This window comes from Lagopus muta, chromosome 8 (genome assembly GCF_023343835.1).
Source record: "Lagopus muta isolate bLagMut1 chromosome 8, bLagMut1 primary, whole genome shotgun sequence".
Lineage (NCBI taxonomy): Eukaryota > Metazoa > Chordata > Aves > Galliformes > Phasianidae > Lagopus > Lagopus muta.
This window is the reverse complement of record NC_064440.1, coordinates 20,228,912-20,252,202: the sequence shown is the minus strand read 5'-3', so window position 1 is coordinate 20,252,202 and position 23,291 is coordinate 20,228,912. Positions and strand designations below refer to the sequence as shown.

At 43.8% G+C, this 23,291-nt stretch overlaps 1 protein-coding gene across 3 annotated transcripts in view; it reads left to right on the top strand.

The window, feature by feature from the left end:
- The window catches only part of CHN1 (chimerin 1), a 145,207-nt gene that overhangs the window by 111,820 nt on the left and 10,096 nt on the right, over positions 1–23,291 (top strand). For all 3 annotated transcript variants that reach the window (XM_048954039.1, XM_048954040.1, XM_048954042.1), the window contains 2 exons: positions 9,449–9,526; positions 18,662–18,746. In XM_048954039.1, the coding sequence (XP_048809996.1) occupies positions 9,449–9,526; positions 18,662–18,746 (163 nt within the window). The remainder of the gene's footprint in view (positions 1–9,448; positions 9,527–18,661; positions 18,747–23,291) is intronic.

The window sequence follows — 23,291 nt, the reverse complement described above, 5'->3', positions numbered from 1 at the left end:
TGTGATTGTGTCTAATCTCATAAACTAGGCAGGGTCAGGTCTGGTCACTCGTTGAATATGAGACTCCCCAAGGCAGCGGGAAGTGGTGTGAGTAGCACCTTTTGCTGTGAACTAATATCCAGGATGTCTTCTGTTTTATCCTCTAAGACTCTGTACCCTGCATAACTCAGCACTGCGAGTCAGATAACCAAGGATTTTCTCTACTTACCTCTATCTCTGTTCAGTTAAGATTAATATTTGTAGCATGGGGTTGATTTTTATGTAGATGGGAGGAGGGGAAAGCATTTTATACTGTTCACTGTTTACATGCTCACAAGTACAAATAGGTATTAGTTGGCTTCTGTACAAAGATGGAAAGGATGAGAACCTGTGAAGGTCTGGTCTGTCATTACCCATTCACTTGGGTAGTCCCATGACAGGCAGGCACATCTGTGCCACTAATAATTGCCTATTCATAAGTGGTTACCAAACCCATAAGACTGCTAAAGAGTGAAATGTCTAAGTCCCAGCAGAAAGAGAAGTAGTTAGGGTGCCTAAATGAAGTATTTGAAAGCACTGGACTATGAAAGAAAAAAGAGCAATCCTTTATCCTGTGGTTAATGTTGCAAAAGTAGATCTGTTCAAGCCTTTGCTTCTTTCCTTCTGATCTTTCACAAGCAGCAGATATATTTTCAGATAAAATTTCTGATGCTTAGTTTTAGCCTCTAGCTGAATATTTTTCTCTTCAGAATTTTAACAAAGTAAGGAAAGCAGTTTTGTTGCTAAGCTCAGAAAACTACTTGCTCTTATTGCTTCAAACCTGTCACACTAGTTAGCAGCAAAGACAGCAACTTTTGACAGTCTTCTAAAGTCTTCCTTATATCATTAACTTTGAGAACGTTCAACTTTTCCATATTTAACGTTTTTTTTTGTGCATGGCATCAGCAGTTAGAAATAGTGTTTTTCTGGCATTTGCTGTTAGTACAGTCCTAATGTTAAAGCAACATGAGAACCATCAAGCTGAAAAATCTGACTGTTGTTGAATAGATGTTGCTCTGTCCTTTGTTATCTTAGCACTAGTATTCCTCACCCCCATACAACTTCAAAGATAATCACAGGATGATGTTTCTTACAGTGATGAACATGTTATAATGCCCTTAAGCTATATTCTTTCTAGTGGAGATTATTGCCTTTGTATAGAGCTAAAGCAGTTGAAATAGTTTGTGTAAGGGATATTAGAGCTAGTGTCACAAAGCATAAAGTCATATAGTAAACTTTATTCATACATGTATCTGAAGTAGTACATTCTCTTATGGCTTCCAATTTGAGTATTGGATTAATGGTGCTGATTAAGGCAAGTGGTTTTTCCCCCTTCCTAACTGAGAGAACGGAGGATGAATACTGTGAAGAATCAGAAAGCCAAATTTCCAGTTTGGCATGTAGGGGTGAAATACTTGAGGAGCTCTACGCGTTAAGCTCTTGGATACATGACATATTGCCTAAAAATTTCTGGTGATTTTGCATTGCTGGAAAAGCCTTGGAGCATTTACTAAACTTAATGTGACAATGGATTGGGTTTGCATTCAGGCATTTCTGGAAATTGTCTGATGATTGGAGTAACAATGTGTTTGAAACAAACGAACAAAATCTTTGAAAAGTATCAGATGTTTTTATCTTTCACTGAGTCTAAAAGTCTTCAGTGACAGTTTTCCATTCAATCCAGCCTCCCAACAGAGCTGCAGCCTGTGCTCGGAAACGAACAATCACCTTCATCATAGGCTGGTTGTAAGGCAGGCTCACTGCTCAGCAGATTGACGGGGCTGGGAGCTCACTGGGAGACTCTGTGGGCTTTCTCTTAGGCAGCTCTGGCTGAAAATTCAAACATTAGAAATCTTCCGAGCAGTACCACCAGTTGAGTACTAGTTGAGGGTGGGAGTATAAATAAAAAATTGTTACTTAGGATGAAAAATGTGACTAAGTAAGAAGCAAGCGGTGATGCTGGATAAATATGTAATTGCCATTGTCAATAACTGAATTGAAGAAATAAAACTACACCCCAGACTTAGTTTTTGATGTTTTACATGCCCTGTGCGTCAAGAGAAGAGCTTCTGTTCAAAGATCATATGCCTTTAATATCCCAACTGTCAGGTCTTTGACTTACTGAGTGGGACCTGAGACAGCTGGAAATAGACATCACCTGAAAACCGAGTAGCAAAAAACGACAGACTCACTGAATGAAAAAAATAAACTAACCTAAAGCAAAGGTCCTTGTCTGTAACAGAAGTTGTACCACCTGTACATGTACTGATTCCTGCTTCTTCCCCAGAAGATAAATAATCCACATTTATGATGGAGATTTGCACTCCCCACTTTGAATCATTCAAAATGATTCGGTTTTCAAATCAAAATGTTAAGTTTGCTTTCAAGATTCTGATTTTGGCCATTTGATACAATGGTTACTTGAGTGCTCGTCACAAGTAAGAAATTTTAATAGCTATAGCTTCCTCTAGGGAAATGGAATGCTTCCTGCCTTTACAACAAGAATTTTCATGACAGAAGCATTTAAAAATGTTAATTAGGAAACTTAGAGGGAATAAATAGGAAAGATGAACCATATGTGAGAAAGGAGAATGAGAAAATTGGAACAGTTGGAAATTGTTCAACAGAATGTAAAACAATGTTTGTTTGTTGGTTTTTTTTCTGAGTCTCTAATCAGAGATTAGATATTATGGGTGACAATAAACAGATAATTGGACTTTGGGACTTTGCAGTGTGTAATTCCACCCTGGTTTCCTTCATTGCAAGTTTCAAATCAATCCTTAGAGATGGAAATGGCCAGGAAACTAGGGGCCAACATGAGAAGCTCATCTGAAAGATGATCAGCCTTTCTCAGTCTGCCTAATTACACTATGTAAAATGAACATAGACCTAGACCCACTGCAGCAGTGCAGCTCTGCCCACAGCACAGATGAACCTAGATAACTGTTAGTTGGGGTCTGCCAGAAGTGCCAATGGACATGTGGGATTAGCACGTTTTGCCATTTTTCTGGAAGGAGGTGGTCCATAAGCAGATTTTTACCACTGTAAATTGTGTGTGTTTCCTGCCAATGTCGCAACTCTAGTTTCTTTCAGAGTAACAAATATTTTCACCTTGATTCGTGGAGTTGAATTAAGAGTTATTTAAAGAAAGATTAGAAGGCTTTGCAGTTCCTTATTTTTGCTAAATAAGTGTGATTATGAGCAAGTTGAAGAAAGAAACTCTGACAGCACGTGTATCATAGCAACATAGCCTGCTCAGGAAGAAGTGGATGAATTCAAAATACAGGATGTGCCAAAGGAACAGGTGTAGTCTGAAATACAGAGAGTTTTCAGAAATTAATGAGCTGCGGTTTTCAATTATAACATATATTGAATCATTCTAAATTGAATTACTGTGTAGAACAACAAAAAAGTACTATTAGTCTTCTCTTGCAATCTAATGCTTCTAATGTGAAATGAATATTATACATCAGGCAAGAGAATGTTAATGAGACCTAAAAAAAGATTTCCATACTGCTTCCTATGCTATAGCAGTATCCAAGACTCCCGTTCCGTGAGGAATAAATTAAAAATACCTGGGAAATGTAATAATAGAAAGAAAGACTTTGTGGATTATCTGAGTACCGTTATTCCCAAGTCTATGAATTTTCAGTTACATAAATTTGCAGGAGTTTATAATAATACCTGCTTTTAACAATGTGATTCTTACATGGCTGCGATGAAGAAGCTTTTAGCCACTGTCAACATTCCCTTGCTAGGAGACAGGCCAGCTCCCATATCAGTGGGTATGATTCAGGTTCTTATGTGCCTTCTCTCTCTTAGGAAAACCTAACAATGTGGATCAGATAAAAAATAAATTATCATGAGTTACCTATAGTTTCAAAATATTAGCCTAATGGTCTGTTTTGCCTTGTGATACTTACATGTAGCATGTTAGTAACAAACAGTATTTGCTGTTAGAGTAATCCTCATGCAACTGCAGTTTTGCATTACATTTTTACTATTATTGCTCCTATACAGTACGTTGTCTTGGGACGTTTTTAAGTTACTTTGAATTTATTTTTGGAATAAGATTTGCCTTGAAGTGTCACAAGTCAAGGGATTTTTTGCTGGAGCAATGCCTCGCTGCAGCAAGCGCCAGTCAGTCATGCCTTGGTCAGGAATGCACAGCTCCATCAGGGCCAGCAGGGCCTACAGGCAGCCTCCTTGCTCCACCAGCTGTTCATCCTGTGGGTCCCAGCAGCAATACGTGTCACTCTGCAGCCCTGATCTAGCAGTGCCTGTCAGTGTCATGGTGGGCTGAAACCCAATGAGCAGTCCTCATCGGCTTGCTGTGTTTCAATGTTTACAGCGTCCTCCAGAACCACAAAAGAAACCCCTGAACTTGTGTCTGGAGGAACTTTGAGTGGTTTTTTTTGCATTTATACCATCGTTGGAGCTGTGGTCACGTACCAAGATAGCCCCTTCCACTGGCAGAGAAACTGTCTGCCACTGAGGAGTGCCTTGCTCCTGTATCACTATCCAGAGAAAACAAGTTCTGCTTTTTAAACTATCATACTTTAAAGCAAGCCAGAGATTCATGCAGACTCAACTTTGGTAAGGTTTTAATTAAAAAACATTTCTTTTTTTCTTTTTCTTATAAAAACAGATGTAGCATCAGTTAAAACACTTTATTTTAAACTTTTATTAAATTCTAGATATAAAAATGTTTAACGTTACCTGCTGTGGAATAGTATATAACGTTGTCATCAAAACTAATTTGTAAAACCATAAAAATTTCAAAAGTAGCCATTTCTTTAGCTTCAAAAATAGTATACTGGGGAAAAGATCCTATTTAATTAGGAGCCAGTCCACTCGGAATTTTGTTATGAAAATCAGAAGTTTTCTCAGCGATAGGATTTCACTGTTCCCCTGCGTCTTCAACCCAAACTCAGCAGTGGGTACTGCTGCCTGGCACGCAAGTTGCTTGTTGCACGGGGATCTCTGTCGCTTTGGTTGTTGTGTGAGCCCAATGCTGCCTGCAGGCCTTGTGCTGTGGCTGGTGGCCAAAGGACGCGCTGGTCCTTCCCATCGCCTTTCTGAAATACCAGCACTGGGCTGAACCCTTAAGTAGCATTCCTACCCTCTGCTCACACAGTTTACTTGGGGATGGAGGCTCTGCCTGGCATTACTTGTCCACAAGTTTGGTTGAAGGTTTGGTTTTCAAATATGCTATTCCTTGAGGTGTGTACAATAGGCTGCGATTCTCAAAAAAATGCTTGCAGAATAACTGCTGGTCAATATTGTTATTAAATTGCATTCCTTAGAGGGAAGAGATTGTATTACATATATAGTCTGAAACAATAAAGGCATGTTTAGTCATTGCAACATGAAAATACCATATGAGAATGAAAAACCTGCTGTGTGCTGCACACACATTCCCAAGACTGAAGAAAACACGATACTGTGCTTGAGAGAGGAGCCAGGTGGTCGTGAAAATAAACACTTTTGTGCTGGAAATGTGTGTGGAGTTCAGGATGTCTGAGTAAGCCCAGCCTTTTTTAGGGTTTCTGAGATTAACCTGGTGTTTCCATCTTCTGTGTTTTTGTTTTTTTCTTTCCCCTGCAGTGATTTCAGTTTATTCCTCAACAAATGAGAAAGGCATTGATTTGCCTTTATAGAAAGATTATTTGATGTTGACTGAATTGTATGACTGGATTAAACTTGCATAATGTGACTTTCAGAGAGTGACTAATTGGAATTTACTGCGAGCCATGGATGACTTTAAAATCAATTCTGTAGATTCTTCATAATAAGACTTACTAATTGTGAGATTAGCACCAGAAAATATGCATTTATTATCCAAATAACATGGAGAACAAATAGTGCTCAAGAAAATAGCTGCTTCCACCACACTGTGAAGAAATGCTTCAGGGAACAGTAAGGAAAGCAGTGTCTCAGTAAGACTCCCAAATTGAAGCCCTGTTGTGGCTGAGATTTTTTGGACAAATGTGAACGCTTGAAATAGCAGGCTATGGTCTTTGGTTTTCTTTTTTCCTTTAGACCATGTGTACGATGTGCAACCTCTGAACACATGTCTTGTTTAATGGTTGTTGTGTTTCTGGGCTTGAGTTATGTTTTTTTTTTTTAAGTGCTTGTTTCGATCACTAAAATGATGAGGGCTGAGAGGCTGCTCTGCTGAGATTGGCCTGCCTATTATTTCCAGTCATTCTGTTTTCAGTTCACCTCAACCCTATGAAGTCACATATTCACTTAAAAAGTTCTCCAGTCTCCTTTCTCCTGCAGTGTGCCCAATGTATTGATCAATGCATCAACATTTGCACTGCCACAAACTGATAAAATATAACATAGCACTGGGACTTGACTTTTAGAAGTGGAAAGGGGAAGACTTTGCTCTTCATGTTTCTGCCTCTGGACAGTGGGAAGTGTTGTGGGAGGCCAGTGGGGGAGCATGTAGGAGCCACGATGGAGCAGGTCTTGAATCAAGAACCGATCAAGGGTGTAGGTGGAGCAGTATGGGCTGACCAGAGCAGAAGAGAGTGTCAGGAGAGAAATCACATCCTGCATGACCTGAGCTGAGCCGTGCCTGTGCTCTCAGTGGCGATGGCTCACCTGTAGGGGCTGCTCCCTGCATTCTATTACGTCATGTACGGGATCTGGACCTGCCCACGGACCCACAGGGTGAACAGTTAGGTGTGTACAACAGAAATTTGGTATTCCAGTTCAGTTTTCAAAGCAGAGGATGAGGGCTGTGCTAAGAGTGCTGTCTTGCAATAGCAAACCTCCAAAGTTAGTGAATGGCAGAAGAATGATGTTGTATGATGATATCATCTGAAAGCAGTTTTTCTGGAGATGAATTTTAACTGCAACGCTGGTTTCTGTTGGGGATATATATGTAAAAAATTGATAATGTTGCTTTTCATAATTTTTTTTAGTGGCTAACTTTATGGTTTTCTCTTTATTCCCATCTAGTTTTTTGGTATGCACAGATACAGTGCAAGCAGTGCATGTAAGGGGCTGTTTGCTGTATGTGTGTGCAGCATTCCTATAACTGTAAACAGCAGAAAATGCTTTGCACTGATCACTAGGAAACAGATTTATGTAAAACCAATCAGCAGTCTTAGTTAGATTACTGTAACACAATGCAGTGTTAGAATTAAAATTCATAATCTTGTAACTACTTTTCAGATTATTATGTGTTTTCATAATTAGAGCCATGAGATACGACCTTTCCCTGTTGGGTAGTTGTGCTTACCCTTTTATTGGCAATCTTAAGATTTAATTTTCCAGGATCCAGAGATCGGTTTCTACTAACGTGACTCTAAAGTGCAATTGAAAATAAATCAGTTCTAAAGCTTTAGACAGAAGAAAGCTGATAATTAAGGAATAAGTATGTCAAACAAACAAACAAACAAAAAACCTCTACAAATATGCCCTCTACCAATGACTGAAAGGAAAATTCAGAATGCTTTATCTTGCTTCTTCAGTGAAATGATGCAGGTATTAGTACAGGTCAATTCTGATAGTAAATGTGCTCTGGACCAAAACAAATTCAATTTTTAAGGGGTTTATTCCTGGTATGAAGTGTTTCTTTCCCTTTTCGAAATAAAAGCAGAGGAATTTTGGGTTTGGAGCAGATGGTTCCTCTGGGCCAGGTTTAGACCCACCTTGTTCCACATGGACTTTCACCCAATGTGGTCTTTGGGAATGAAATCTTGGAGCTGGGAGAAGGGACTGAAAGAGCTCGAAGGCCTGCTTCCTCCTCGTGTGGCCCTGCTGTTTCACATTTGTGTGAAGATGAGGTGGTCAGTTTGTGGCATCCCTGAGCACTCTCTTCATTTTTCTTCATCTCCACTGCTATGTGACACATATCAGAAGGATGTGGAGAGGAATGTGAGAAAAGCACATCTATCCACCTGCAGCAGACATGAGTGGTTTAAAGCAAGCCATGCAGACTGAGGTAGCCACTGGATGATCATCTCTTGGTAGGGAGATCATGCAGTCCCCTGCATGTATTGAGGCACTCCTAAGGTCCTGTGTGTGAGCAGTTTTGTTCTATGTTTGGCCAGGGTCTGGATTATTAGCAGTTTGCTTGCAGTACAAATTAGTGATTGGTGAAGCAGATAAGGACCAGGCTCTGAGCAACCTGATCGAGCTGCAGATGTCCCCGTTCATTGCAGGGAAGTTGGACTACATGAGTTGGAAGGAATCCTGAAAGATCAAGCAATTCTATGGTATGTTGAACTTCAGTCTCTGCAGCTTGCCCCTCTGCAGGTAATTAAAGCCCAGGGGCAGGGTAGTGCTGGCCATGTGGGGGAATGCCAAAGGCTCATGGCCAGCAGTACCTGCAGAACTGAGCTGTGCAGTGACACCACGACCCAGCTGCAACACACCATTTCCATCCAGAAGTCTGCGACAAACTGCGCTTGTCTTTGGTTGTTACTGAGTCATGAGAGATAAAAATACCTCTGCTGCAGGAGGGAGAGCGGCTGCAGTGCTGCAGCCTGCGCCAAGCAGTCAGGGCTGCCTTCCCCAGGCAGTTTGTCACAGGAAAAGGTCCTTGTGGTGCCAACCATGTGTAAGGGACACGGTGGTCACCCCGTGGCATGGACCAGCAGTGCGGTTCTGCTGCCCGCATGAGAACTGTTCAGGAATGCACAGCCGTGTGTGCCAGTGGTGGGACTCCGTTGGTGTGCCGGGAGGCTACAGAAGGGCAGCTGGGCTCCTAGGGCGGTGCTGGGAGGGGGCACGGGCTCAGCTTCAGGAGGCAGCTGCGCTGCCCGCTGGAAGCAGAGGTCGTTACCTGACGTGAGTTTGTCGAGCATCCGTTTACGTCAAGCACACTGACTGAAGTGACTTTAGAAGAACAAGGCCGAGCACCGCCGGCCGGGTCTGCAGCTCCCGTGCCCGCAGCGCCCACGCAGCGGTGCCGGCTCACCCCCATCCCGCCGCCCGGCTCTCGCCGGTACCGCCGCGCCCCGCCGCCCCCATTGGCTGCGGGGCGGGGGCGCGGGGCGGTGCCGGCCGCACGACTCTGCCCTACGCGGGGCGGCGGGAGCGCTCCGCAGCCGCGGCCACCGGCTGAGGAAGAGCTGCGGGTCGGTGCCGCCATGCCGGCGCGGAGCCCCCCGCAGCGCCGCGTCCCGCCGAGCTAGCCGTGCCCGCAGCGGGCCGCCGCTGCCATGCCCCTCCCGGCGCCGTCAGAGCGAGCCTGACAGGCGGCGGCGCGGCCGGCTCTCCCCCCGTCAGTTCCAAAATGCCGTCCAAAGAGTCGTGGCCGGGGCACAGAGCTAATAGATCGGCGGTGCGCAACTCCAAGCGAGAGGGCCGCCAGCCCGATCTGCTGATAGCAGCCCTGGGGATGAAGCTGGGCGCGCAGAAGTCGTCGGTGACGATCTGGCAACCTCTGAAACTCTTTGCTTATTCGCAGCTGACATCGCTTGTCAGAAGAGCAACGCTGAAAGAAAACGAGCACGTTCCCAAATACGAGAAGATTCATAACTTCAAGGTAAGGAATTCCACTGCTTATTTCTTTTAAGGGTACCGTGGGGGGTTGCGTTTCACTTGGAATTGCTGCGGTGTTGTAGCGCAGTCGTACATCTGCGGGCTCTGACTCGGAAACTTACCTGCTCCCGTTACAGCTCACTGCCAGTCACAGCAGCTGGGCATCTTCAGAGCACTGAGGGTTCCATTGCTGGTTGCTTGTGTGTGTGTGTGTGTGTGTTTGATGCCATTTGTCACATTCACGTTATCTGTTCCATTTACACTTGTTTGGTACCGGGAGATGCCAGCAGTGATGAAACCTGCCAACTTTTCTTTCCATTCAAGTCGCTGTAGTTCAGTTTTACTTACCATGATATGATGCTGAAAAGTCATTTAGATCTGATTAGAGGATTAAAGAGATCTCAGTTTGTCGCTGATAAATAGCTTTGGAGGTAAGAAGCATGTTCTGCTGCATCTGGACAGAGCAGATGGTCTGTGTTTCCCTTCATGTTAATGAACTGAGTGTGACGAGAGGAGCGTGGCTTACATGGGGCTGCTGGAGCTGCTGACATGGGCAACTACTCTGTGTAACCAAATCTGCCTGGCCTTTTATGTTGCTTCTCGCTATTGTGCTGATTATAAAAAGTAAGCAACAAATGCCTTATGTTCTTTATTAAGACGTGTCAATACAGCACATGCATGTTTTGTGTCTGCCTGTAATAAATGTCCTGTAAAGATTCAGTACCTTAACCTTGGGCAGTCAAATGATGTGCAGTCCTTGTTTGTAAGGCTGAGTGAATTGATGTCATCCCAAATTCCTGCAGCAGTCAGTATGAACTTACAGGCAGGACATGAAGCCCATATTGTTGTTTTGATGAATTTTTACCCTATATAACTTTTGCTTTTATCAACTTTAGGAGAAGGGAAAACCATTAATGGCACATAGGTGTCTGATGATTTAATTAATTATGAATTTTTTAATTATCTCAGATTCTTGATTTTCATTCCCATCACACGTGTGCATGTGTGAATGTGCACATATGTGCATGTATGCATACTTACCTCCAGGCTGTTGGATTTTATCTACTTCCTTCTACTTTTCAGTTCAGATAATGACAAAAATTGGAAGCTGTGGACGATCAGGATGTTTTGTTGGACTTCTTCACTGAAGCACAAACTTGAAAACAAAATGCTATATAAAAACAGCATTTAATATGAGCTCTTGGCATGGACCAACCCTGCTGCCTGTCTGTCAGCTAAATGTAGAGCTTTTTTTTTTTTTTTTTTTTTTTCCAATCAAGACCCTGAGTTGTCGTAGAGATCTGAAGCATCTTGCAACTTTCATTTGTTCCTTAGAGTCTAAAGGTGGTTCCTGCAGATGCCAGCAGGCAGTGGTTTCCCATGTACCACAGCCTATGTAGGGTAGTATGTATTTAGTTTTGCAGACATCTCTGTTCCTTAGCTGCTCTTCTTTAACAGTCTGAATCACAGCTGTTTTGAAAATAACCTGATAATTTGATTTTCATTCATTTGAGTTTAGTTGTTGTGGGTTTTTTTGTTTGGTTGTTTTTTTTTTTTACCCTGAAGCTGTTTCTGAATGGTTGTGTAGCTGTGAGTTTTCCAGGTCTTGTTCTGAAACAGGCTGTATGTCTGATCCAAGGTCATAGGTACAGCACAAGCTTCCTGTGCAGGTTGCTTTCTTTGTATTAGTCATGTTGTAGTTCCTATACATGTACAGCAGGTTGAAGTATTTACCTTTAACAGCAGCTGGTTTCTGAGGTCAGTGAGATACAGTCAGCTTGCACAGATAACTTTGCTATAGAAGAGCAGAACAAAGTGCTCTCACCTGGAGGGGTGTGCTGCTAAGTGTGGCTCCTCTCCTTTCTGTAAGGAATAACTGCAAACCCTTCAGGATGATTACGTGATAGATTTCAAATGAATGGCTTGTGTGCTTCTTTGCTTTACTGTTCTTCACATCTGTCCAAATTTTCTAAAGACATCACCATTTATAATGCCTCAGTAAGTATCCTAGGTTGCCTGTCGAGCAGAAAATGTGCCACCCATGTAGGAAGGAAGGAAATGTCAGCCCAAAAATCCTTTCTGGGCTTCTCCTTGGTGGTAGATATTTGAAACAAGAAACAAAATGAAGGCGTAGGTCTCGGCTGACCAGAAGCAACTGAGCCCTGCAGCAAGGAGGATGCTGCTCTGCACTCTCGCAGCCCACGTTCTCTTGGTAGTGCAGGCACGAGGCAGTACAAGACCTGACCCTTTGCCCAGCTGCTGCTTGGACCAGTCATGTTGATCAGTCATAGAAATGACAAACTCTTAGAGATCCTCTTACACTGGAGGTACTATGGCATCTCAGTGGAGGGAGGAGGAATGGAGATTGGTTATTGCACAGCAGTTAGTACTGGTTTCATAGAGCAGAGGAGATAGCAGCCAGCACCCAGGAGCAGGTCTAGGGTTAGGGTGCTGTGCTCCCTTGGCCACCCGTGGGTATTCCTTCAGTCACTTCTGGCTGTGATGACACTTGCAGGAGTTTTGTAGCTGCTGACAGCCCCAGGCTCAGATGCTTCATGTTCTGCAGAAGCCAGAAGGCATCTGTACCCATCAGAGCTGGGCCGAGCACTGCGTTTCCATGCATCACATTCCCTAGCATGTTGTCTTAGTTCTTTTTTGCTCTTCATTCATGTATGTATGTCTCCAGAAGGCTGTTTTTCACTATCTTTCTGTGCAGTATTGATACTGCCACACTGTTACTTAGTCACTATCTCACTAATGCCCGAGACAGCACAGTCAAATTAATTACAATAAATAACACTTGTAAGGCTGCCTGGTATAGATCAGTGAACATTCAGAACACAACTCCCTTTCAAACCAATGCTTCTTCCAGAGAGCAGAGGTTTTTCCATCGTTGCTTAAGCCACGCTGTTAGATTAGTCTTGCTAGTACAGTTCATCTCTCCATGCTGAAGCGGCCTCCTGCGGTGACCCCTTTGGAAGGGAGGCAGAGCAGCCCATACATGTGTGAGAAGTGGGCTTGGTGACACCGGTGTCTGCTGGAGGGACCTTGCCAATATGGAGGGACTCACACATCACTTTAATAGACAGACTGCTGGTACTAACAAGAGTCATTTGTTTGAAACAAATACAGCAACCTGGCCCAGTTTTCACTCGTGTAATTGCATCTTTGCTAGGTGTTTGCTGGTGTAAAAAGCCATAACAAATCATTTCCATGCCAAATCACATTGTTCTAATGAGCTGCTCCTGAGAGCCATGCCTAAACGCTGGGGGCCGGCAAGTGGAAAGTGCAGAAGAAATGCTGCAAGAAGACCTGAAACTGTAACAAACCTTTACTGCAGTGAGCAGAGCCATTTTTGTGTGACTTCTGACATGAACTCATTTCTATTTCTGATCTTCCAAAAAGTGGGGCAGGTGCCTATTTGGGGTGCGTTGGTCGGTCTCCACTGAAAGGAGAGCGCTGCTTTTGATGAAGTCCAGCCCTGGCAATGAGAAGATTTTCAAAACATCTTTAAATGAGTCACTGCACTCAAATGAATATTCAGAAGGAGAGCTGGGCGCCGCTAGCACAGTCCCCAGGGAGAGCCTCTGCGCGTTGTCAGAGATAAGAAAGCCTCGGGAAATGGGAGGTTTCTTCTGGGCTCCTGGTACTCGGGGAAAACATTTTCAAAGGCAGTGGCAATATCTGGAGAGCAAAACTGGAGAAAATCCTCCACGAAACTTTGGAGAAGATCGTGTCAGTTCTGTGTAGCTGCTTCTGAAACTCATGCTGTGTTATACAGCAATTCAAGCCAGAAAAGCTTTTAGGCATGGATGGATTTAGTTTTTTGCTCTTATTTTTATTTAATGTTTCTTTTTAACTTTTTTTTTTTTTTAAGGCTTGGCTTTTCTAAAGCAGATTCCCAGTAGTGCATTATTACTTAACCCTCTGTGCTTTCTAAATGCTAATCCCTGCATTCAAGATCTGGCTCTGTTTTGGGTTTTGTTTCATTTTTTTTCTTTTTCTAAATCTGTATTTCAGCTGTAATTCCATCCCACCTTGCTGGTAGCTTTCTAAGTCGTTAGCTGTGGCTCTTGTGGGTCTCCCGTACATACGGCCATAGGAACAAAGCAGCCCATGAGTGGCAAGGCTCAGAAACACTCTGCAGGGACTGGGCAGTGCCTCCAGGGCAGGGAGCACTGCTTCTGCTCCCATCAGTGCTTTTGCCTCTAAATTAAATGTAGCATCTGTGCAAAATCACTTCTTTAGGGATCTGTTGAGGTTTTGTATTACATTTATGTCATTAAGTGGAGCGTATATGGCATGTATATATACATACTATTTTAAGTATGAAGATTTTATTCAGTTTTCACCTGTGGTTTCTGAATGTTGTATATAGACACAGGTGTTGAGTTACTTAGGCCTGGAATGAAATGGATAGTGTTCTAATCTCTAAGATATCAACTTGAAAAAAAAACAAATCTGCCCTTCCATTCTGAAAGGAAGGTGACCAGTTTCATTGCATTTACAAGGCAAAAAGCGCACACCCGCTACTCTCTCTGCCATTTGTTGCCTTGTCTCTCTTAGTGCAGAACCTAACCCCATTTTCCAGTTGTTCTCATTTCTGCTGACATGATCTGCACAGACCAGGAAGCCAACACAACATGACAGCGCTTCAGGCTCCGGGTGAGCGAGGACTGGGAGGAAGGGCTGCCTGCTCAGCGTTCATGTCTGTGCCCGCTGCCCATTGCCATGCTATTTATACTTGATGCTCTGAATCACGGCCCCCTTCTCTGGAGCTGCTGGAAGAAGTTGTTGGCCCGATCCCAGGCGTGTAGCACCACAGCTGGGTTAGGCAGTCTTTGGTGGTTTGTTGCAATACTCTCATTACGCTCATTTCTGCAATACCTTCATGTGATAGTGAATTATCTTACAGCTGCACTGTGCCATGCTGTTGTCATGGCAGTCTTCTTGTTTCTGAGATTACTCAGCAGCAACGTTTGCCTTGCAGTAGGAAAGTCGTGTTCTGTAATATTTGGCATGCTTGAGACCCTTGTTTTAGAGGGCCTGCCTATTGTTAATATATGCATACACTGAGTTAAAGCATTGGCCAAACCAAAGTTGAAGCAGTTTGTTTTCTCACTGATCTCTCTTCTATGACCTTAACGTCCAGGCGTCCTCTGTCTGTACCTGGGGTGCATACAGAGGGCATGCCTACTGGGTGCCAGCGTGGGTACACCCAGTGTCTGATGAAATCAGCTGTGACTGAGGAGACAGACATTAATAATACAGGCTGAGTTATCATTTTAATTGAGACTTACAGTGTCTCCTGTATCAATTAAAAGCTTGGTGGAGTCCCAACAGGCAGAATTCAGCTGATGGAAATGCAAATCAGCGAGGACCACTGAGCTGACGGGCTTCATCAGCAGCGTCCCATGATCTTTAGGCATTTGGCTGAAAGACACTGCTATAGCCAGCAGAACGGCACCCTGGGAGCACCATGCAGTGCAGGTACCTGATGTGTGTCATCACTCAGCCCCCAGCCAGCTCGGTCTCTTCCCCAAGCACCAGCAGGGCTGTCCAACGCAGAGAGCTCTGGAAAAATGCGAAGCTGCAGTACTTTTTCCATCCTTTCTCTAGTCAGTGTATTTCATTCCAGTGCAGATGATGTTGCCTGGATTTTCCAAATCCCCTTCTTCTTGCCAGCATCTCAGCATGGAGGGCTATGGGAGATGCTACGCTGCTCAATGTGGAGCATGGGTCCTGGTGGAGCTGCTGTCCAGGGAGACCATGGCAGCCTGTAACAGAGACAGCTTTGTTGTGTGCTGTCAGAGAGACTGTTTTCCGAGCTCAGAGTTTTATTTTATGTATACGTAATTTGTCAGATCCAGTCTTGCTTTCTGCCTTGCTAAAGCTGCGCACATCCATCATGTTCTTGCACGTCACATTTCTAAAGCACTTTGCTGATATTCTCTCACTATCTTGACAAGTTATATAATGCAAGTCCCCCAGTTTTGAATGCTAATTATCTGCTGGCTCATTCCTGGCTTTCAGATAACAGCCAAAGAACTGCCCAGTAAAAGCAAAAAGCATAAGAAGTAAGTAGGTTTGTGTGATACATGGGTAGCTGCAGCAGTGACTTTCGTAGAGCCCGAGAATTATCAGAGATCTGCTTGAGGAGCTCCTAGCTTGTGGTATAAGCTGTTGTCAGTCATCAGATCATTTTTTGATGTGCTTAAGTTTGCCTCTTTTTATAAGCAATATTTTAATTAAATTAATTTAATTTTAATTAAATTAAAAAAAAAAAACACAAATGGTGGTCTGTAACGTACATAGTGGCTAATCACCAGAGGTAAGATATTTTTCCCAAATGTCTTTCAGACCCAAAAAAGCACTCTCTTCCTATATAAGATCATAGTCCTTTTTATTATACCTTGCTGCTGCTGTGGTAGAGTTCAAAATAGAAATGCAATGTGTGATTCCACTGTTATCCTTAGACTTGCAGAGCAGCCTAATAATTGGATTTTATCTCAGTTTAGAAGTAAGTATTTTCCTTTATAATGATCTAGAATTAGATTTTTCTTTTAAACTCACTCTTGAAATCTTGTGGAAAGAGGAAGAGAAGAGGATTTTTGGGACAGGAGTGAGAATGAAAGATTTGGGAGATACAAAGCCCAATTTGTAAGTTTTGTACCCTCACATTTTATAAGATGCCTCCATATGGCACATGCTCTTTTTATAAAGGGAAAGACACACCTTGTAATTTAATCAGGATCTCTGGAATTCTGCCTGGTGCGTTGTCAGAAAACTTTTTGGAAAGGCATGCTTTAGTTTTGAAATAAGCAAGTCACTTGACAAGTTTTTAGAATAGGGAATTGAATGTAAAAATCAGAATGCTGTATTAAAGGGTCACGTGCAGTAGGCTCAATATTGTTTGCAGGTGCTGGCCCTCTCGCTAGCAGTGGGATGCAAATGTTCCCCTCTAGTGTGCTGCTTGGCCCTGCTCTGCAATGTGAAGCAGTCAGAGGGCCATTCTGGCCCCAGAAGACCACTTCTTGATGTCTTCTGGCATGGTTTACTGCCTCTGATTTCATTTCCTGCGGTCTGTGCATTCAGCCTGTGCAGGGCTGGACCTCCAGTTCCACTCTGTGGCAGTGGGATGTGAACATTCTGGCACCACTGAGCTCTGTGCAAAGGCAGTAATGCTTCCAGACCCCAAAAGAGGCGTCAGGGCTTGTCCTGCAGGGTCACATACCAGGGGTGGAAGGGCGTCGTGGGCCAGAGGGCCCCTAATTAATGTTGCCTGGGAACCTCCTCTGGCGTGTCTGAGAAAGGTCAAAGCAAGAGAAAGCATGACAGAAAATAGAAAAACCCACCTGTAGCTTTTAATTTGTTTTAATTTTGCATTCAGAATAATGAATAAGGAAGTAATTTGAATGGTACAGGGTAAAGCTAAGCAGGCTTGCGACAAATGTTCTCCTGAGAAGGTAATTTCCTAAGGAGATGTTACAGCAAGGCATTGCAGTGTTTGGATGGAGTCTGGCTGCATGGGACAAGAGCAGTGATTCCAAAACAGTGATCTGATCTCCATCCAAACTCACAAAGGGAAGGATGGTACGCTGTGCTGATAGGAAAGAGGGAAGCAGGGGAGCCTGCCTTGCCCTTTTGTTTTAAGTTGCTTCTGGGTCACAGCAGCCGCCATCACAGGGACAGGCAGCCTGAGCCCAGTCCTTGCTGGTGACTGCAAGGCAGATGTTGTTTCCTGCAGAAGTTGTGTTAGTCCCTCAGGCATTAAAGCACAGCATTTTGCTTGAGGAGATCAGATTCTGAGAAGGGAAGGCTGCCAAAGACCTGTAGAAAAGCAGGGGGCTGAGGAAGAAAACCAAGAAGATGTGGGTAGTGCAGGTGTCTCACGGAGAAGAAGGTGTGAAAAATCTCTTTGTGTGGAGAGGGAACAAGAAAATAGAGATTGCAGCTGCTGACAGTCTTGTCATCATTTGCTTCATGGGAGTCAGCTGGAACTTTGAGAAGGGAACAGTTGCACTTTCAGAGTTGGTGGTGGTGGCACTGGCTTGCTGGAGCTGGGGGCACCCAGCACTGCTTCCAGAGATGCTCACGGCAAGCAGGGCTAGGAGCCATTGTGTACTTTGGAGAATTGGAGAGCAGATCTCCAGAGCAGTGCACCAGCCTGCCCACTGCTACTGCTTGGCAGGCAGTAAGTGCAGGAGGTCTGCAGCCAAAGCAGGACCTGGCCTGGAATGCTGGGCACTTGTTGGAGGTGAATGTTATCTGGAGTCCAACTGCTGGGCGCACCTCGTGGAAGGGGTGCTCTCTGCCAAGTGGCTCTGGAGAATCAACTGAGTTAAGCCTTGAGAATATTTATTGTATTTCACTGCGAATTTCATTACTTCATGATTACCAGTTTCTTGAACACTGGCTAAGGAAGCTTTGGATATCTCTGCAAAGAGTCTCGTGGTCTCCTAAAGCAGGCACTTTATCAGAATAAAACCCAAAGCAGTTTGTGGTGTCTGCAGGATTTGCAGCTCATGCATGAGCCAGGATTGAAAGCAGCATTGGCTTTTTCTTCTCTAGCTTTGAATTTCGTCCTGGGTCAGCGAGTTCTTGTTTTCACTTAGTAGACTCATTTAGATTTTCAATATGTGGCATTAGTCTGGAGAGAATTAATTTCCTACAGAGCTGTTCTGAACTAGAAAGCCCTCGGGGTGCATCTGGAGTGTCTGTGCTGCACTGGTGCTTTGCCAGGCAGGACGCTTTCCACCCAGGGCTGCTCCAGCACTCATCACCCTGTGCATCCCTTGTGGAGGTGCACTCCTTGCAATTCTGCATGGACCAAGGGGTGCCAGCAGACAGTATGGGAGCACCATCATTGCTCATCCTACAACAGTGCAGAATGAGAGCAGACCCCAACACCAGTCATGCTGCTCCAGGTGGTGCAGGATTGGCAGCACCTTCCCACAGCGCTGTTGGCCCTTTGGCTGTTCAGTGATTTGAACGTTTCTTTCTTCTTCTCCTGCAGTGGTAAAGAGAAACTTCTAGTGAATGTATGTAGAGGAGTTCTGGCTTGTTGAGACACTTTGCTTTGATGTCTTTGAAACAGTTGTTATTCTCTGTAACTTTCCTTTCTGCTGCTGTCTTCCAGGTGCACACGTTCAGGGGCCCGCACTGGTGTGAGTACTGCGCCAACTTTATGTGGGGCCTCATTGCTCAGGGAGTCAAGTGTGCAGGTAATGCTCATTCCCTCTCCTTTACTTGAGTCACCCCGATTGCTGTCACTGTTGTGTTTGCAGCACCTTTCACCATACACCCATGCAGCAAGGGTGTGATCTGACCCCTGCCAAAATCACGCTCCCAATGCTGCTGAGGGTTTCAGGTCCCCGTGTTGGTAACAGCACAGCACCTCTTAAGTGCTTGTGGGGGAAATAGCAGAATGAGAGAGAAAATAGGTAAATGTGTTCTTTACCTTGTCTCCTTTACAATTCATTGCATTTACTGGTAGGTGTCAGAGCCTTATCGAGAATTTTTGTATGCAGGGTGGGCAAGCAGCAAATTTCACATTGCAGTTGTGGAATGGGCATTTGAATTTGTTTTCTGTCTAGTGCAGTGGACTCCCAGAGTGCCCTAAGTCACCTCCTGAGCCTGCAAACTTAATACAATAGTAAGAAAGGATGATGAATAAGGGAGGTGAGCAAAAATGTTGCATAAGCGTTCAGGTGCTGATATAAATGTGTTACACACGTGCCTGTCACTGCAGGCATTTCTGGGGCTAAGACTCTCCAAAGGAAAACAGTTTAGCATTTTTATGGATGTGATTCTTCTGAAAAGAAGGGGCACTCAGCTTTTTTCAAAGGCAGAAAAGGATCAAAGTGATCGGAATAGTTTACTGAATTTAAAAGTATCTTATGACATTTGAGCAGCCACATTTATATAAGTGGTGCAAAGAAATGTTGATGTATAAAGACCTGCATATGTTGCCCTGGAAACTGAATTTTCAAGCTAATTTAAGAAATCTGCTTGTCTGAAGCTTTCTGAAGTCTCAAGCAAATAACGGAGGTCTTTATCAAAGAACTCCAAAATAAAATAAAAGTTAACTAATGGACAAACAGAATTGAGATATTTTAAAATCTTCCCCCTAGAACTATTTGAAACACAATAGTCTGCCATTATCAGCAGATCTGTGCTGTCCAGTAAACAGTGTTGATTTAAGAAGTGTTAGGCAAAAATGTTTTTTTTCTTTCTTGGTATTTCCCCCCTATTTATTTGCAGCCGCCTCCTCCACTGTTGCGCTAAAACTCTTACTGCTTCTCACTGCTTTTAATGTTGCACAAGATGTATGAACAGTGCTAGAACAGAAAGAAAAAACATGATTTTGTTCTTGAGTCATTCTCTGAATAAGGCATTTACTTTTTGCCCTCATGTGCCATCTTCCTTTCGCACCTAAGGTAGAGTGCAAAGTTTTGGCTTGTTGAAACGCTCAGCATTTCGAGCTGAAGGCTCGCAATGCTCCATGCAGTGTGAAATTAACAATATTGTTGTTATAATTAAATCGAAAGTGTTTGTGATGCTTTTTTAAATCTAACTGCGATGGAGCTGATTCTCTGGTTTTACCAGGTTTCTCTAAAAGCTTCTGAGGAGCAGTTTTCTCTCCTCCTTATGGGGATGGCAATGAGTACTGCCTGCCTTTTTTCCTCCTTGACAGTCTAGAGGAACATATGTGTATTAGATGACTTCATAGTTTCAGAAACTGTAATTAGGGCTTTCTGTCTTGTGTAAGATTTCATGTTGGTGTTGGTAGCTTCCAGCACCTTCGATGATCTTTTCCATGGTTTAAAATCTCACATTGTACAACAGCGCTCACTGGCTGGGGTGGCTGATGTGGGAGAGGTGGTTCTGGTACTGCTCAGCCAGCCTTACAGCCACTGATGGGCAAACACCCTTTGAGCAGAGCCCGAGTCTCCTGTGTGGAGGTGCCTATAAATTCCCATTCGAATGGCTTGGAGAGCCACCACTGCCACCATAGCCCTGGCTGGAGTGCCACCACTTTGGCAGAGTGCGCATAGGTATCAGTTTAAAAAACAAACAACAAAAAAAAAGAAGTAATTGTTTTGCTTCTGAACTGAGCTGTTTTAATGTGGAAACAAGGAGGCACATACATAGGGAGCTATACAAGGCCGTTGCTTTCCAGAGTAGCTTTATGCTTCAGAGAAAAACTACAGCTTATAACAGGAGGCAGCCCAATTGCATTCAGATAGGTTTTCGATGGCACTCCCGGGAAATCCACAAAATCTGTTTTGTGGTGTATGTAATCATTTTATTGAAAATACCTATGAGCAAAACTGCACTGATCGTATGTAATTTTATGTTTTTTAAGCATTTGCTTTTTACAGCAGACAGTTGCATATCTCGAGAGGAATCTGTTGGCTGTACAGAAGTGATAAGTTTGACAAATATAAAGGGATTACTGCATGGGCTACACTCAACCATTCCTGCACAAAAACATGCTTCAGTAGGCGTGTGGGACAGTCCAAGACCCGACAACAGAGATAAATGTCATCCATTTGAGAACAGAAGAGGAGGAGCCGGAGGAAAAAGTGGAGCTTATTTGTAATGGCTGATGGATTAGCTTTTGTTACGCAAACAAGCCTATCCTTTGAAAAATAATAAGCCAGAACCAAATACTCGCAACTGTACACATGCCATAGCAACCAGTGAGGATGCCTTAGCAACCTGAACTGCCCTGGCTCAGGCTTTGTTTCAGGCCAGTATGACTGAATGTGTCCTCCTCAGCCAAAATACAACCTTGAGTGCATTCTGTGCCTTTTCAGGCACTGCTTGGTATACTTAGCCTCTGGGAGGTGGCTCTCCATGGCTCATCCAAGGTCACGCTTTAGTGCAGATGGAGGACATGTGTTTTCCCTTCCAGAAAGACCAGAGATAACTGTAGCCACCATCCCTACCACCTGAGCTGTGGTTATCAGCTGAAGTAAGGCTCTGGATCCTGTCTTGACTATGAATGTTTTGGGATTAATGCATGTGACGGAACACAGCAAGATTTTATGTTCCAAAATTAAGAGTCAGGGTCATGTCCAGGTTTTGGATGCTGTGGAAAATGAATTGCAATTAGTCTGACTTCTGCTGCAAATATATCCTGAGCAAAAGGGGAAAAAATTTCTTTTTCCTTCAACTTTATGCTCTGAAATGTTATCTTTATTTCCTCAGCTTCTTGAAAGAAAGGTTTGCTTGTTGAGAGTGAATCCTTAACACAGGCCTCTACCCTACTGTCTCAGAGGGTCATGATTCCAATTTTTGCATCCTAGCCACAGACCCTTAAAATTCTGTTGAGCTGAAGGCTCATCTGTATGCAAAGAGTCTGTGTTTTCTGATGACGTGTTCCATCTCCAGCATGCTTTCCTCTGGGCTTTTGCCTTAAGTAGAAATAACTGAAGAAGTGTTTGAAATTATAATGCCAGCAGCTTGTGTAAACATTGAAGCTTAGCAGAAGCTAATGAAGACTTAAGAGCATCTTCAGCTCCAAATTCAATACAAAAACTGAAAAAATGTATTTTTAATTATATTTCTCCTATGTAAGTCTTCTTGTGCTTACTGTGCTCATCCCATTGCCCAGAATGTGTTCAAAACGAAAACCTGGAACAATATCCAAAGAAAACTTGCAGAGAAGCATTAGAGAGTTTATTCTGTGAGTGGTATAAACATGTAAGACCCAGAAATATTTATGGAGACTGGTGTGTTATCAGAGCCTAGAGAAAGGCATTAATGCTGCATTGGTGTACTTCCAAGCAGGCTTGTAGACCAGCAGACATGTCAATGGCTGCATACATACTGTTCCTTCCATAGCCCATCAGAAGTGTTCAAGGCACTGTGTAATCAGCTCCTTCCTCCATACCCTCTAGCTTATTGTTCTTAAATGATTTAATCAGCAGGTTTTTTTAAAACAGGCTGCTGTAAAATCATTAATTAGCTAGGCTTTCTCTGGGCAGTCTTAGCCTGCTGCCCATGGAGCTGCTACCTGTCTTCTGCTTTCCTTGGAGTAGCTGACCTTTTTCTGAAGAGCTGGTTGAAGTAAATTTGCAACTGGACCATCACTGCAGGGACAAGCAGCTGATGCTGGCTGAGCATTTGTTTTGTCTTGCTGCTAAATTCTTTTTGGTGGACAACCCTCCTTTGTCCCACTGATGCGTGAAGATGAAGGAGACCCCGAAGAAAGCCGCTTGTCCTCAGGCAGCAGTTGCGCAGGCACAGTGCTCGTGCTTTTTATGGCTAGAAAAACAGTTGATACACTTATGATATGTCAACAAATGGGAAGGCAGGGAAGCTGCCCTGTTGTGCCCATCATATTGCCCACCCTCAGGGTAGCTGGCATGCCTTGGGTGTGATAAACTCCTGTTCTGCCTGCACTTGTTCCTTAAAAGCACATCCAGAATTGAGATGTGCACCCAGGTTCTGCTGGGTTCCTTGACTGTACAGAGGCCAGAACAAGAGCAAAGCAGAGCAGCAAGAGGCAGAGTTCAGGGCCAGGGCTGTGGGAAGGGGGCTCTTTGGCATACAGGCTCAGCCCACCTCATGCAGGTGGTGATGCCGTTGGAGGAGATGCACGGGATCTGGTGGTGTTCCTTTGAGGAATGAGCTGTAATGTTTTAAATGCTAATCAGGCAGTGCAGCCTAGCTGTTCCCATGGGGAAGCTGTTCTTATGGGGAAGCTGAAACTGTGTGTCCTAAAAACGGCTTTATCTCCAAGCCCACGCAGACCCGGG